Here is a 17,917-nt window from a genome sequence, read left to right as displayed (position 1 = left end):
TGCAGCACACTGAGCACAGATATTTGCAGCACACTGAGCACAGATATGGAGCGTTTTCAGGCAGAGAACGTAGATATTTTCAACACACTGAGCACAGATATTTGCAGCACACTGAGCACAGATACGGATCTTTAAAGGGAGAGAATGCAGCCACGTCCTCTCCGTTCAATCTCCAATGCATGAGTAAAAATGGCGGCGACGTGCGGCTCTTTATATTGAATACGAATCTCGCGAGAATCCGACAGTGGGATGATGACGTTCAGGCGCGTTCGGGTTAACCGAGCAAGGCGGGAAGATCCGAGGCTGCCTCGGAACCGTGTAAAATAGGTGAAGTTCGGGGAGGTTCGGATATCGACGAACCAAACCCGCTCATCTCTAATTTAATCCATATAATTTTTACACGGTTTGCCCTTTGTGGTGTAAGGATACGCTGTCCTGTGCCACATAATGTGTTATATAACTCCAGAAAAATAATTGGAATAAAAATTTGGAGGATAAAATAGGTTAAGATCAAGAGCCACTTTCTTCCTAGTGCTGAAGCTGCTGCCACTAGTCATGACATAGATGATGAAATGCCATAAATGTCATCTGCCAAGGCCGATGCCCAGTGTGATAGTAGAGGGCATGTAAAATCCAAAAAGCCAAAGTTCAGTAAAAAAAGACCCCAAAAAAGAAATTTAAATGGTCTGAGGAAAAACGTAAACTTGCCAATATGCCATTTATGACACCGAGTGGCAAGGAACGGCTAAGGCCCTGGCCTATGTTTATGACTAGTGGTTCAGCTTCACATGACAATAAAAAGCCCTCATCCTCCCGCTAGAAAAATGATAAGAGTTAAGCTGGCAAAAGCTCAGCAAAGAATGGTGTGTTCTAAGATGGTATCACAAATCCCCATGAAGAGTCCAAGTGTGTCGGCGGTTGCGATGCCTGACCTTCCCAACACTGGATGGGAAGAGGTGGTTCCTTCAACCATTTGCATGCCCCATGCAATTGCTGGAAGTAGCACACACAGTCCAGTTCCTGATAATGAAATTGAAGATGTCACTGTTGAAGTACACCAGGATGAGAATATGGGTGCTGCTGGTGCTGAGGAGGAAGTTGACGATGAGGATTCAGATGGTGATATGGGTTGTTTAAATCAGGCACCAGGGGAGACAGTTTTCTGTGAAATGAGTAAGTCCTTTGTGATGCCTGGGCAAAATACCAAAAAAGACACCTCTTAAGTGTGGAATTATTTCTCCACAAATCCAGCCAACAGGTGTCAAGCCATGTGTTACCTCTGTTGGTCCGTAATAAGTAGGGGTAAGGACATTAACCACTTAGGAACATTCTCCCTTATACGTTGCCTGCTGCGCATTCATTAGAAGTCACTGTCAAGTTCAGAAACTTTGGGTAAGAGCGTAAGCAGTCCACTGACACCTAAATCCCTTCTTCCTCTTGTACCCAAGCTCCTGCAAACCACACCACCAACTCCCTCAACGTCAACTTCCTCCTCAGTCAGAAATGTCCGTAGTCCTGCAGGCCATGTCACTGGCAAGACTGAGGAGTCCTCTCCTAACTGGGAATCTTCTAGAGGATCTTTGAGTGGTATGCCTACTGCTGCTGTTGCTGCCGCTGCTGTTGTTGCTGCTGGGAGTCGATTGTCATCCCAGTGAGGAAGTCCGAAGACCACTTGTACTACCTCAACTAAGCAATTGACTGTCCAACAGTCCTTTGTGAGGAAGATGAAATATGACAGCAGTCATCCTGTTACAAAGTGGATAACTGAGGCCTTGACAGCTATGTTGGTGTTAGACATGCGTCTGGTATCCACCAATAGTTCAGTGAGACTTAGAGAATTGATAGAGGTAGTGTGTCCCCGGTACAAAATCCCATCTAGATTCGGCTTCATTATGCAGGCAATACCGAGAATGTACAGAGGCATCAGAAAAAGTGTCCTCAGTGTCCTAAAAAATGCAAACAAACAAATTGGGAGCGCTGCTAGTATTACTACAAAATACAACCTTCTTTAATCATATAGTTAATACTCATTAGCGGTGTGGATGATAAATAAGCTTTTAATTATTAACATAAAAAACAAAGATAAAAGAAAAAAAGAAAAAAAAAGGGGGAAAAAAAGAAAAGAAAAAGAAAAACAATATTGATAACACCAATGATAAAATATAATGCTGAGATGGAATACCAGATCAGAGATGTTTTATCTAAAAAACATATAGAAAACCTGTGCAGGCTATATTTGTATTGCACAATGCCCTCGCTTAATAGCGTAGTCCCATAAGGTAGTTCAGATGGTTACTTGTTGCTGGCCAAAAAGAAACATTGTTTCATTTTTCATGAAGATATAAATGCTTTGATATAGTTTCGTCCACATGTGCCACAATGTAGCAGTGCGGATCCAGCTGAATACAATGTCCTTTAAAGAAATGAATCTCCCTTGATCACACAGTCTTTATATTGAAGTTACCTGGGTCCCACGGCACTGGTGCTGTTCCTCTGTTTAACTCCTACTGGACCTGCCAGCGTTTTACAACAATGGAGGAGGATTAACGTCCGTATGTGCTCCGTGGTCCCGTTCTCTTCACTGACGTCAGTACTGTGTGCAGGTGATGTGCTCAGCGGCACTCCGGTGCTCTCTTGTTACGCGTTTCTCCGCCTTTTACCTCGGCGGCTTCCTCAGACATCTTAAGAGCTGTCAGCGTCGGTCTTTTATAGCGGTCTCAGCCCTGTGTTGCTAGTGCCGCCCTTATGTGACAGCTTCCGTTCGTTTGCGGTTCAAACCTCGTTAGTTTCATTCAGCTTTCGTTTGTTATAATTGGTCCTATGTAGATTATAGTAGCCATCTTTATGGTTTGTTTCCCATGTTTATTTGCAATTCAGATGATTAAATTAATAGCCAGCCTCATCCATCGTATACTTCGTATCTGACACTGATATTCCTTAATTCCATATTGTAAACATGACTCCCATACCGTATATTAAAAATATATATATATATATATATATATATATATATATATATATGCATGGGTAAAAATAAATAATAATAATAATGTTAAAACAAACACCGCTAATGCAATATTTTTTAACTTAGATTTACATAAACGACTATCACACTAAAAATATATAAACAAATGTATATGTAATTATACGTATAATCCAACATTTACTCAGACTATGATCGAAACCTATACATGGATTCATTATACAATTATCTATCATACTACACATATTTAATTAAATTATATTAATATATTTAATCTCTCCACCAGTTAATACTCTGTTTGTCCCATATAAACATATATATTTTTACCAGGAATATTCCCCAATCTTAGTTCCTGGCCTCCTAAGTTTTGTATAAAAATGTTCATTGATGTGTAACCTCAATTTTCTAGAACCTTATACCTGAGGGGATACTTTCAATACATTGATAGTTAAACACCTCCACTCTGACAACATAACATCAAAAAAAGTTATATATTTTTCATCTGGATGTCAATATCTTAGAATATGACATTTAGAGAAACAATGTGCATAAAATAAAATAGAAAAGTATAGAGAAGAAGACATAGATGATTATGCGTCTTGAAAACCCTAAAGTTTGTGTATAAACAGCTTTGGTATATCCCATTCTGACAATATATATAGTGTGCTAATAATATGATGACATGCTTCCCAGATCCTACTGGATGGGGCTAACCCCCAAATAAACTCCCTCACATTTTCTTCCTCCTCCCTAATCACTCCCTGCCCCCTCCCCCCTCCCCTGCACTGTGACCTTACCCCCCAGTGAATGTGGTGAATTAACCCACAACCCACCTAACCCTTCCTACTGTGAATAAGTGATTGAATGATCTATAATTGGTTCAGCTCGATGGTATCATTTAATCCAAACGGAGTCATGGTCCTTAAGCAAAAAATCCAATATGCTTCCCGTTTACACAATTTATTGAAGCGATCTCCCCCTCTAGAAGTTATTCCCACTTGTTCGATGGCTCTGATATTAATATTAGTCATACTTCCATCTTGACACTCTGTGATGTGTCTATATAGAGTATTAGTTCTTAATTTCTTTTCGATATTTCTTTTATGCTCCATAAACCTACAATTTAGAGTGCGGATTGTCCTCCCTACGTATTGTATCCCACATCCACATTGTAGTAAATACACTATGAATGTGGATCTACAATTAATGAATTGTTGTATGGTGTAATCTTCCTTTGTTATAAATGATGTAAAAATAGTGCTTTTCTTTTCAGAAAACTTGCAAGTGTTGCAAGATGTTTTCCCACACTTATGAAACCCCTTAGGTTTCTGAGGAAGCCACGTCTTACATTCTTGGTTATTGTTCCTTCTAAACGTACTAGAGGTTAATTTCAATTTTAGATTTTCTGATTTTCTGAAAATAACATTGTCGGACAGTTTTATTGTACTGTTTAATACATCATCCAACTGAAGTAACGGGAAATTCTTTTTATCATTCAATCACTTATTCACAGTAGGAAGGGTTAGGTGGGTTGTGGGTTAATTCACCACATTCACTGGGGGGTAAGGTCACAGTGCGGGGGAGGGGGCAGGGAGTGATTAGGGAGGAGGAAGAAAATGTGAGGGAGTTTATTTGGGGGTTAGCCCCATCCAGTAGGATCTGGGAAGCATGTCATCATATTATTAGCACACTATATATATTGTCAGAATGGGATATACCAAAGCTGTTTATACACAAACTTTAGGGTTTTCAAGACGCATAATCATCTATGTCTTCTTCTCTATACTTTTCTATTTTATTTTATGCACATTGTTTCTCTAAATGTCATATTCTAAGATATTGACATCCAGATGAAAAATATATAACTTTTTTTGATGTTATGTTGTCAGAGTGGAGGTGTTTAACTATCAATGTATTGAAAGTATCCCCTCAGGTATAAGGTTCTAGAAAATTGAGGTTACACATCAATGAACATTTTTATACAAAACTTAGGAGGCCAGGAACTAAGATTGGGGAATATTCCTGGTAAAAATAAAAATATATATGTTTATATGGGACAAACAGAGTATTAACTGGTGGAGAGATTAAATATATTAATATAATTTAATTAAATATGTGTAGTATGATAGATAATTGTATAATGAATCCATGTATAGGTTTCGATCATAGTCTGAGTAAATGTTGGATTATACGTATAATTACATATACATTTGTTTATATATTTTTAGTGTGATAGTCGTTTATGTAAATCTAAGTTAAAAAATATTGCATTAGCGGTGTTTGTTTTAACATTATTATTATTATTTATTTTTACCCATGCATATATATATATATATATATATATATATATTTAATATACGGTATGGGAGTCATGTTTACAATATGGAATTAAGGAATATCAGTGTCAGATACGAAGTATACGATGGATGAGGCTGGCTATTAATTTAATCATCTGAATTGCAAATAAACATGGGAAACAAACCATAAAGATGGCTACTATAATCTACATAGGACCAATTATAACAAACGAAAGCTGAATGAAACTAACGAGGTTTGAACCGCAAACGAACGGAAGCTGTCACATAAGGGCGGCACTAGCAACACAGGGCTGAGACCGCTATAAAAGACCGACGCTGACAGCTCTTAAGATGTCTGAGGAAGCCGCCGAGGTAAAAGGCGGAGAAACGCGTAACAAGAGAGCACCGGAGTGCCGCTGAGCACATCACCTGCACACAGTACTGACGTCAGTGAAGAGAACGGGACCACGGAGCACATACGGACGTTAATCCTCCTCCATTGTTGTAAAACGCTGGCAGGTCCAGTAGGAGTTAAACAGAGGAACAGCACCAGTGCCGTGGGACCCAGGTAACTTCAATATAAAGACTGTGTGATCAAGGGAGATTCATTTCTTTAAAGGACATTGTATTCAGCTGGATCCGCACTGCTACATTGTGGCACATGTGGACGAAACTATATCAAAGCATTTATATCTTCATGAAAAATGAAACAATGTTTCTTTTTGGCCAGCAACAAGTAACCATCTGAACTACCTTATGGGACTACGCTATTAAGCGAGGGCATTGTGCAATACAAATATAGCCTGCACAGGTTTTCTATATGTTTTTTAGATAAAACATCTCTGATCTGGTATTCCATCTCAGCATTATATTTTATCATTGGTGTTATCAATATTGTTTTTCTTTTTCTTTTCTTTTTTTCCCCCTTTTTTTTTCTTTTTTTCTTTTATCTTTGTTTTTTATGTTAATAATTAAAAGCTTATTTATCATCCACACCGCTAATGAGTATTAACTATATGATTAAAGAAGGTTGTATTTTGTAGTAATACTAGCAGCGCTCCCAATTTGTTTGTTTTTTTGTTTTTATCATAATCACGAGGGGCGCAAAACATCCCTCACTTTGGGTAGCAGCAGCAGCATTACTATCAAAATACCCCTGAAAGGGAATTATAAGTAAGTGATTTCTCCACCAGTAAGTCAGCGCAATTCCTTATTGTTTTAAAATATTCTTTTGCTTGTGTCAGTTTTGCTTAAGGGTGCGGCAGACGTACTCTGTTTAGTCTCAGGTTGCCTTAAGATGTCTACTCTAAAATGTATTTCTGAAAGAATTGAGAGACGTAATATATACCTAAAGGGGACAATTTCTGTAGAACCCACGAAAATAAACGAGAATAGAAGCGATATGCATGGACTGTTTAATAAACTGGAGAATCTCTGCATAGAGGAAACAAAGCATTGGTGGGATCAATTATCTCTACAGAAATATCTAGACCAGAACCTAATACCGAGAGGGTTACGGATTTTAAAAACATCTACTTTCAAAGAGGATAAGCAATTTTCAGAAAATTGGGATTCTATTCTAGACAATTGTTCTAAAAATGTAATGAAATTACTCATAAAGCATAGAGAGATGAGAGTGAATGACATGCAACAGGAAATAGAAAAAGTACATACACTTTTGAGGGGTTTCACAGATGAACCAGGATTCCACGAGAGGGACCAAAAAGTTAACAAAAAAGTGGAGGATTTTGAAAAATCCCTCATTAATAAGAAAAAGGACAAACTACATAGGGATAAGGGGGACTATGAGAGAGGTGAAATGCACACATACAATAGGAAATGGAGGGACTATAGAACTCGGGAGGAGGGTAGTTTAAATAGGTTTAATAGAAGATGGGAGACACAAGAGGTGGCACATTGGGACAACCGTCCTAATAGGAAGAGATATAGTTTTAGGGCACCCACAGTTCAACAGTCAGGTCAGAGGGAAGGGACACAGTTTATCACTAGGAATAGATTCAGAACTTCCAGTTATGAACATTCCCCAAGATCACCTCACCATTCACCAAAAAGGAAAGAGAGAGAGCCAACACTCATCAGGGATGAGGGGGAGGCTTTAACCAATATTAATCCAAGGGGAAAGGATTTTTTAGACGAAAACCACAGATATCAGAATCGTCCAAACAGAAATCAGGAAGAATTCCACTGGTCCATAAAAAGACAAAGAGAACAGGGTTCAGACGAAAGAGAGGAAGCAGGGGAAAATCCCGGAAAAAGCATAAAACACAAATGAAATGTAAAGGTGTCTTTAATTTATCTAAAAAAGTCCTCACTCAGGAAGAAATCAAATTGTTAGAACGTGGACTAAACTTTGCTCCAAACTCAAAACCCAACATGTTTGAATTGTTTGTTGATTTAAATAAATTTATAAGGACCCTTAGTAGGAAACGGTATTTTGCCATGAAAACTCTGAAATCCAGAGGTGAGCTAGGGACCCCGGTCATCCTTAATGAAGATGATGAGCACATGGTAGAAATGTTACAAGAGTTAGCAAGCGAATCCACACAAGAAGCAGCCCCTGTTAAGATATTCGACTGTGAAGCGAATACATCCAAAAGATTGAATTTTAAGCTCAAGTCAGAGTTTTACCCCCTACAATATAGGGGCCCCTATATTGAGAGCTTCTACAAAGCTACACTGGAAGGCTTCAGGGACATGTGCAGTAGATGTGAACATGCACCCATGAGGGATAACCTCAGAAAAGGTGAGAGACTTGCTCTTGGGGAACTCCTTAAGGATAAGTCCATAACAATTAAACAAGCTGATAAAGGGGGAGGAACAGTAATTATGGATACTACATATTATTTGGAAGAATCCAATAAACAATTGGGAAATCAGGGATTCTATAAGAAATTGCCCTGCAATCCAACGAATGTCTTCCAAAAAAAACTAGGATGTATGTTAAGAGAAGCTGAGGCAGTGGGTGTAATATCGAGAGATACTCACAATTTTCTTTATCCTTTATACCCTATCATTCCCACTTTTTATTTCTTACCCAAGATTCATAAGTCTTTGGAAGCCCCCCCTGGGAGACCCATCATCTCAGGGGTTGGTTCTCTAACAAATAATCTATCTTTTTTTGTAGATAGTTATCTACAGAAATATGAAAAGGGTTTACAATCATATATAAAAGACACTACTTATTTCTTAAATCTAGTTAAATCCATTATATGGAAGCGGGAATACAAATTTATAACATGCGATGTAGAGTCTTTGTACTCAAACATAGATCACGAAATTGGGATTAGATCAGTGGGTCATTATTTGAAAGAAGATCAGACCCTGACTGAAGGGCTTAAAGAATTCATTATTCAGGCGATCAGATTTATTCTACACCATAATTATTTTTCATTTGATACCCAATTCTTTCTGCAGACCAGGGGTACTGCTATGGGGACCAGGTTCGCGCCGAGCTATGCTAATCTCTTCATGGGCCGTTTTGAGGAGCGGCACATTTGGGGTGGCGGGCTTGGCGCGAACCTGGTCCTCTACGGCAGATATATTGACGATTTATTTTTTATTTGGGAGGGGGACCTCGATTCAGCACAATCTTTTGTGAATAAACTTAATAGGAATGATTTTGGGATAAAGATTACAAGTACCATTAGTGACTGCGAGATCACTTTTCTCGATATTGCACTCACTGCCAAGGAGAACGAGACTATCAAAACAGAAACCTTCATAAAGAAGGTAGACCAGAATCGCTTCCTGAATTACAAGAGCTGCCATCTTAAGTCATGGAGGGAGAACATACCAAAAGGTCAGTTTCTTCGAATTAAACGGAATTGTTCCTCGAATGAAACATTCCTCAAACAGTCGAAAGTTCTATATCAAGCATTTGTTGAACAGGGTTATCCAGACCATGTTCTACAGAAAGCCCTAACAGAGGTTACCCATCTTCAAAGGGAGGATATTCTTGAGGGAATGGGGAGACAACGGTCAATACAAAAAGCAACACAAATAAATAGTGTAGATAGAACAACATCATTCATAACAAGATAGAACACGAGCCATAGATGTATTAAGAAGATCGTTAAAAAGAATTTCCCGTTACTTCAGTTGGATGATGTATTAAACAGTACAATAAAACTGTCCGACAATGTTATTTTCAGAAAATCAGAAAATCTAAAATTGAAATTAACCTCTAGTACGTTTAGAAGGAACAATAACCAAGAATGTAAGACGTGGCTTCCTCAGAAACCTAAGGGGTTTCATAAGTGTGGGAAAACATCTTGCAACACTTGCAAGTTTTCTGAAAAGAAAAGCACTATTTTTACATCATTTATAACAAAGGAAGATTACACCATACAACAATTCATTAATTGTAGATCCACATTCATAGTGTATTTACTACAATGTGGATGTGGGATACAATACGTAGGGAGGACAATCCGCACTCTAAATTGTAGGTTTATGGAGCATAAAAGAAATATCGAAAAGAAATTAAGAACTAATACTCTATATAGACACATCACAGAGTGTCAAGATGGAAGTATGACTAATATTAATATCAGAGCCATCGAACAAGTGGGAATAACTTCTAGAGGGGGAGATCGCTTCAATAAATTGTGTAAACGGGAAGCATATTGGATTTTTTGCTTAAGGACCATGACTCCGTTTGGATTAAATGATACCATCGAGCTGAACCAATTATAGATCATTCAATCACTTATTCACAGTAGGAAGGGTTAGGTGGGTTGTGGGTTAATTCACCACATTCACTGGGGGGTAAGGTCACAGTGCAGGGGAGGGGGGAGGGGGCAGGGAGTGATTAGGGAGGAGGAAGAAAATGTGAGGGAGTTTATTTGGGGGTTAGCCCCATCCAGTAGGATCTGGGAAGCATGTCATCATATTATTAGCACACTATATATATTGTCAGAATGGGATATACCAAAGCTGTTTATACACAAACTTTAGGGTTTTCAAGACGCATAATCATCTATGTCTTCTTCTCTATACTTTTCTATTTTATTTTATGCACATTGTTTCTCTAAATGTCATATTCTAAGATATTGACATCCAGACGAAAAATATATAACTTTTTTTGATGTTATGTTGTCAGAGTGGAGGTGTTTAACTATCAATGTATTGAAAGTATCCCCTCAGGTATAAGGTTCTAGAAAATTGAGGTTACACATCAATGAACATTTTTATACAAAATTTAGGAGGCCAGGAACTAAGATTGGGGAATATTCCTGGTAAAAATAAAAATATATATGTTTATATGGGACAAACAGAGTATTAACTGGTGGAGAGATTAAATATATTAATATAATATAATTTAATTAAATATATGTAGTATGATAGATAATTGTATAATGAATCCATGTATAGGTTTCGATCATGGTCTGAGTAAATGTTGGATTATACGTATAATTACATATACATTTGTTTATATATTTTTAGTGTGATAGTCGTTTATGTAAATCTAAGTTAAAAAATATTGCATTAGCGGTGTTTGTTTTAACATTATTATTATTATTTATTTTTACCCATGCATATATATATATATATATATATATATTTTTTGTTTTTTAATATACGGTATGGGAGTCATGTTTACAATATGGAATTAAGGAATATCAGTGTCAGATACGAAGTATACGATGGATGAGGCTGGCTATTAATTTAATCATCTGAATTGCAAATAAACATGGGAAACAAACCATAAAGATGGCTACTATAATCTACATAGGACCAATTATAACAAACGAAAGCTGAATGAAACTAACGAGGTTTGAACCGCAAACGAACGGAAGCTGTCACATAAGGGCGGCACTAGCAACACAGGGCTGAGACCGCTATAAAAGACCGACGCTGACAGCTCTTAAGATGTCTGAGGAAGCCGCCGAGGTAAAAGGCGGAGAAACGCGTAACAAGAGAGCACCGGAGTGCCGCTGAGCACATCACCTGCACACAGTACTGACGTCAGTGAAGAGAACGGGACCACGGAGCACATACGGACGTTAATCCTCCTCCATTGTTGTAAAACGCTGGCAGGTCCAGTAGGAGTTAAACAGAGGAACAGCACCAGTGCCGTGGGACCCAGGTAACTTCAATATAAAGACTGTGTGATCAAGGGAGATTCATTTCTTTAAAGGACATTGTATTCAGCTGGATCCGCACTGCTACATTGTGGCACATGTGGACGAAACTATATCAAAGCATTTATATCTTCATGAAAAATGAAACAGTTTCTTTTTGGCCAGCAACAAGTAACCATCTGAACTACCTTATGGGACTACGCTATTAAGCGAGGGCATTGTGCAATACAAATATAGCCTGCACAGGTTTTCTATATGTTTTTTAGATAAAACATCTCTGATCTGGTATTCCATCTCAGCATTATATTTTATCATTGGTGTTATCAATATTGTTTTTCTTTTCTTTTTTCTTTTTTTCCCCCTTTTTTTTTTTCTTTTTTTCTTTTCTTTGTTTTTTATGTTAATAATTAAAAGCTTATTTATCATCCACACCGCTAATGAGTATTAACTATATGATTAAAGAAGGTTGTATTTTGTAGTAATACTAGCAGCGCTCCCAATTTGTTTGTTTTTTTGTTTTTATCATAATCACGAGGGGCGCAAAACATCCCTCACTTTGGGTAGCAGCAGCAGCATTACTATCAAAATACCCCTGAAAGGGAATTCTAAGTAAGTGATTTCTCCACCAGTAAGTCAGCGCAATTCCTTATTGTTTTAAAATATTCTTTTCCTAAAAAATGCAGTTGTACCCACTGTCCACTTAACTACGGCATGTGGACAAGTGGAACAGGGCAGACTATGACTGGAACACCCCACTGGGTAGATGTATTGCCTCCCGCAGCAACAACACCAGTGGCACCAGTAGCAGCACCTCGCAAACACCAACTCGTTCCTAGGCAGGCTACGCTATGTATCACCGCTTTCTGTAAGAGTCACAGCACTGACAATCTCTTACGAAAACTGGGGGACATTATCACACAATGGCTTACCCCACTTAGATTCTCCAGGGGATTTGTGATATCGGACAATGCCACCAATATTGTGCGTGCATTACATCTCGGCAAATTCCAGCACATCCCATGTTTTGCACATACAATTAATTTAGTGGTGCAAAAAATTTTTAAATATAAAAGGGGCATGCAGGAGATGCTGTCGGTGGCCCAAAAAATTGCGGGCCACTTTCAACATTCAGCCACCGCGTGCCAAAGACTGGAGCACCAGCAAACACTACTGAACATGCCCTGCCATCAACTGAAGCAAGAGGTGGTAACGAGGTGGAATTCAACACTCTATATGCTTCAGAGAATGGAGGAGCAACAAAAGGCCATTCAAACCTATACATCCACCTACGATATAGGCAAAGGAGGGGTAATGCACCTGACTCAAGCGTAGTGGAGAATGATTCTGTCTTGTGAAAGGTTCTCCAACCCTTTGAACTTGCCACACATGAAGTCAGTTCAAACACTGCCAGCTTGAGTCTGGTCATTCCCCTCATCATGCTTTTGCAGAAGTAGCCGGAGAAATTGAAGGAGGAGCTAAGATGGAGCGATTCCGCAAAGTATTTGGGACTTGTGGATGGAGCCCTTCATTCACTTTGCCAGGATTCAAGGGTGGTCAATCTGTTGAAATCAGAGAACTACATTTTGCCGACCTTGCTCGATCCTAGGTTTAAAGCCTACGTTGTATCTCTCTTTCTGGCAGACACAAGTCTGCAGAGGTGCAAAGACCTGCTTGTGAGTAAATTGTCAACTCAAGCGAAACGTGACCCATCAACAGCTCCTCCTTCAATTTCTCCCACAATTGGGACTGCAAGGAAAAGGACAACATTTCCTAGCCCACCTGCTGGCAGTGATGCAGGGCAGTCAGGAGCGAGTGCTGACATCTGGTCCCGACTGAAGGACCTGCCAACGATTACTGACATGTCTACTGTCACTGCATATGATTCTGTCACCATTGAAAGAATGGTGGAGTATTATATGAGTGACAGCATCCAAGTAGGCATGTCAGACAGTCTGTATGTATACTGTCAGGAAAAAAAGGCAATTTGGATGCCCTTGCACAAACTGGCTTTATTTTACCTAAGTTGTCCCCCCTCCATTGTGTACTCCGAAAGAGTTTAGTGCAGCAGGTAACCTTGTCAGCGATCGGCGTAGGAGGCTACTTCCACAAAATGTGGAGAAGATGATGTTCATCAAAATGAATTAGAAATTCCTCCGGGAAGACCTTTACCAGCAATTGCCTCCAGAAAGTACAGAGGGACCTGTGATGGTGGATTCCAGTGGGGACAAATTAATACTCTGTAGGGTGGAGGAGGATGTACACAGTGAAAGGGGTGAGGAATCGGAGGATGAGGATGAGGTCGAAATCTTTCCTCTGTAGAGCCAGTTTGTCCAAGGAGAGATTGATTGCTTCTTTTTATGGTGGGGTCACAAACAAACCAGTCATTTCAGCCACAGTCGTGTGGCAGACCCTGACGCTGAAATGATTGGTTTGTTAAAGTATGCATGTCCTGTTTATATAACATAAGGGTGGATGGGATGGCCCAAGGACAATTCCATCTTGCACCTCTTTTTTCTTCTTATCATCCTGTCTGACACTTCCGTATATGTCCAGTGGTGCTGCCATTTAATTCCAGTGATTTGGATGTATAATTCCAGTGATTTGGACATATAATTCCAGTGATTTGGACATATCATTCCAGTGATTTTGCAGTATAATTCCAGTGATTTGGATGTATAATTCTAGTGATTTTGCCATTTTATTCCAGTGATTTGGACGTATAATTAAAGTGGGAATTGTTTGTGTCACTCGGCTTAGTTATACAGCTACCTCATTGCACCTATTCAACATCTTTACATGAGGTGCTGTTTGGGGCCTAGTTTTTGAAAAGTGCCATCCTGTATGACTTCCGTATGAGTCCAGGGGTACTGCTGTATTAGTCCTGGGGTACTGCCATATAAGTCCACCAATTGCAGAATTTAAAAAAAATGACAGGTGTGTGCTGGAGATGCTGTCAGTAGACCGAACAATTGCAGCCCACTCTCGACATTCAGCCACTGCAGTGCCACTACTAGATGGGCCAGGTGGTTTTGTTGCTTAGCTTAGTCATCCAGCTACCTCATTGCACCTCTTTTTCTTCTTTGCATCATGTGCTGTTTGGGGCCTAGTTTTTAAATCTGCCATCCTGTCTGACACTGCAGTGCCACTCCTAGATGGGCCAGGTGTTTGTGCCGCACACTTGTGTTGCTTAGCTTAGTCATACAGCCACCTCGGTGCAACCTTTTGGCCTAAAAACAATATTGTGAGGTGTGAGGTGTTCAGAATAGATTGGAAATGAATGTTATTGAGGTTAATAATACCGTAGGATCAAAATTACCCCCAAATTCTGTGATTTTAGCTGTTTTTATGTTTTTAAAAAAAAATCATCCAGATTCAAAACCAAAGCACGAAACCAAGCCAAAACCAAAACACGAAAGTGGAATTAGAACCCAAACCGAAACACAAAACACGAAAAGTGCCAGGCACACATCTCTAATTTTAACTGTGGTGAATGTTTAGCCATTATGTCAAATACTCTTATTATTTGAGCACATAAACATAATGGTAAAGAAACTGACATTTAATTATAGTGTCTGTAGGTAAGTGGCGTGAGACAACCCCCCCCCCCCCCTCCTCCGCCTTGATATAGGCCCATCCCCACTGTACATAGACCACTCTCCTGATTTCTGCAGTGGATGATTTGCAAACCCAAGACGCTCTGCCTGCTGTTCTAGCTCTGTTTCTCTTTTTGTGGCTGCTCTGCCTGTGAGACAACCAATTACAGTATGTGGTGGACCTGGATTGGAACACCCTGCCAATGTCACTGTTGCACAGCCTCACCTACAAGCCCACTGCTGGGTATCTGACGATATCAGTGCTAACACTCTGGCTACCATTAGCACAGGTTGGTGCTGGGACCGTCTATGGGGTGTGTGGGCGAAAACTGTGTCTGCATACCTTGGCATTAAATACAACCCATTCTAAAACTACACAAAATAAAACTGTCTTCATTCATTGTTGGTAAACTATAGGAGCATGTCCACAACCGAATTTATAGTTTGGGAAACTTTTGCAAAATATATTATTAATTTACTGTACATATTAATATTTTTGAAATACCTTGACCTGCTACAGTACATTATTAATTTTTATTTTTGTTTTTAGCGCTGAGACTTCTTAATGTCTATGAAGAGGGATGGGCACAAAAGCATTTAGGTGTGGACATTGAAAGGAATATACATGTACTTTGGAAAAGACACGGCAGGCCATTTATTAACCTGGTTTTTGTATCAAACAGAGAAGAACGTTCTATCCCACGTGAAATAGATTTAATTGGAGGTAACCAATACACTGTAATTGCGCTGAACATTGGAGTTCATTTCAGATTATTCCCTGTACACCATTTCATCCGAAGACTCCTCAATATTCGTCGTGCTCTAGAACGCCTTTTCCTCAGAAGCCCAGAAACAAAGGTTATCATCAAGACTGAGAATACAAGTGAGATGGGAAATGAGTATGAAGGAATGAGTGATTTCCATGCATCTGTTCACTTCCTCATCATGGAAATAGTCCTCAAAGATCTCAATGTTGGTTTTATAAACGGTTGGGATATGACCACTGCATGGAACACAAATGCGATTCATCCTGCAGAACACTATGTAAGAAATGAGGTCAACATGCTGATGACCTACATCTGTATCTGATCTGTATCATGAAATACTACTATAGTAATTTTATTTTCTTGTCATTTATACAATTCCAATTGAACTTTGAAGCAATTGCACAGCAAGATACACCTGGGCATTGTTGTTAAATCTAATATGGAGACCTCACCTGTACCAACTCAGTTATCAAAGAAATGATTAAATTTTTATACTAAACTTGTATTATACACTGGGAATGGAAGTGACATAACATACTAGCCAGCCATTATTGGCAACCATACTGCACAGACTGATTTTTTTTTTCTTTAAAATGATTGCATTTAAAAAAAATATGATCACATATGTCCCTGTATGAATACCAGAAAACCTGTAATTACCAGTCAAGCCCTCATGTCTGCATCTCCTATTGTATGCCTCTCAGCTCTTCCCCATTTCACTGTTTGCTTGAAATGGTATTGTGTTCTCTACTGCCAATAAAGATTCTGGTTCAAAGGATGCCATTAATCATCTTTATGACTGTTCATACTATTATGCTGCTTTCACATCGCAAACCCTGCTTTTGAAACGGTTCTTTAAATGGTTCTGAAAAGGGGTCTGAGCAGTTAAACCCCCTTCACATTGCATGTTGTAACTGGTATATTACCGTTTCATTACCATTTTGGTACCTTTCACACTGAACCCGTTTCTCCCATAGAAAACAGTGGTTGTCATTTTAAATGGACTTTTCTGGCCCTCACATTATTATTATTAATAATTATTTATTAATTATTAATAATTTGGCTAGTCGTACGATGGAACCCAGCAGCTTCAAGCATCTTTACCATGTTTTTGTAGATTACTGCAACCTCCACTGTCCCAGTGATTTGTCTAGCAATTTCTTTATCCCCTCACATCCTAAGCAGCTCCCTAACCTCATCATCACTCCAATTTGCCATTTTAAACTGTATTCTGTATAAATAAAATGCTTCTTCACTCTCATGTGTTTCCTCCAGTTTATTTCCTGCTTCTGCCTGGTGACATCATGCATGGAGACAGCCTATCACCTTCTGTGGTTTGGAAATACAGTTTCAGAGCCTTTCGCGTTGCACAATGAAATGGGTCTGAACCGTCTAGGACCCTGCTTTTTAACCGTTTTAAAATATCAGTAATCTGTAACCAGTAAATTCAAAGTGGCCCTTTCACACCGCAGCTAGAACCGTTTTGGAAGGCTTAAAAAACGGCAGTTTACCGGGTTATAGCTGCAGTGTGAAAGTGGCATTATTTAGTGTCTCTTTGACCAGAATGAATCTCAAAGCTCTGAATGGGTATGTGCACACAAAGTTCAGAGGTTCTAGGAAAAAGTTTAGGACACTATTGTGCCCCTCTCCCCAACCTTACAGCAGTCAAAGTATGGACAAAATGCTTTAATTGTGATCGTGCAGGGCATGTTTTCAGAGTTGCAGGCACACAGCCTAGTACCTTGTCCCCAGAATCTCATGGGAATGCTCCCACTGTGTTTCTTGCAATATTATTTGATCAAGGTGATAATTTGAATAAATAAAATGTAATTACAATTTAAAACTTATATTGATGTCCTTTCCTTTTCTGTATAGATTTAAACATTACAAGTAAAGAAAACAAAGATACAAATACACAAAAGTATACTATACAGCAGAGGCATCACTAAGGGGGTACAAATTGCACTTGGGCTGGCTCCTCATCAGTTATTGGAAGCTGGGTGTTACATTGTGACATTCTTTTACAGCACCCATCTCCTGTCACTGAGGAAGAGTCAGCAGTGCAGGAAAAGTTTCCAGGAACAGCCCAGCATCTTCGGAAATGCCATGCAGGCCCCCGGAGTGATGTAAACCGGGACTCCCCATGAGTCCACGACTCCTCCATGCCAAGTTA

General features: G+C 39.2%; 1 protein-coding gene across 6 annotated transcripts in view; it reads left to right on the top strand.

Annotated features, from left to right (window-relative positions):
• The window catches only part of LOC134966292 (NXPE family member 4-like), a 642,982-nt gene extending 625,977 nt beyond the window's left edge, over positions 1–17,005 (top strand). For all 6 annotated transcript variants that reach the window (XM_063942910.1, XM_063942914.1, XM_063942911.1 and 3 more), the window contains one exon: positions 15,528–17,005. In XM_063942910.1, the coding sequence (XP_063798980.1) occupies positions 15,528–16,066 (539 nt within the window). In that variant the 3' untranslated portion in view covers positions 16,067–17,005. The remainder of the gene's footprint in view (positions 1–15,527) is intronic.
• The last annotated feature ends 912 nt before the right edge of the window (positions 17,006–17,917 follow it).

This window comes from Pseudophryne corroboree, chromosome 10 (genome assembly GCF_028390025.1).
Source record: "Pseudophryne corroboree isolate aPseCor3 chromosome 10, aPseCor3.hap2, whole genome shotgun sequence".
Lineage (NCBI taxonomy): Eukaryota > Metazoa > Chordata > Amphibia > Anura > Myobatrachidae > Pseudophryne > Pseudophryne corroboree.
Note: the sequence above shows the minus strand (reverse complement) of the source record. Positions and strands in the feature narration are given on the sequence as shown.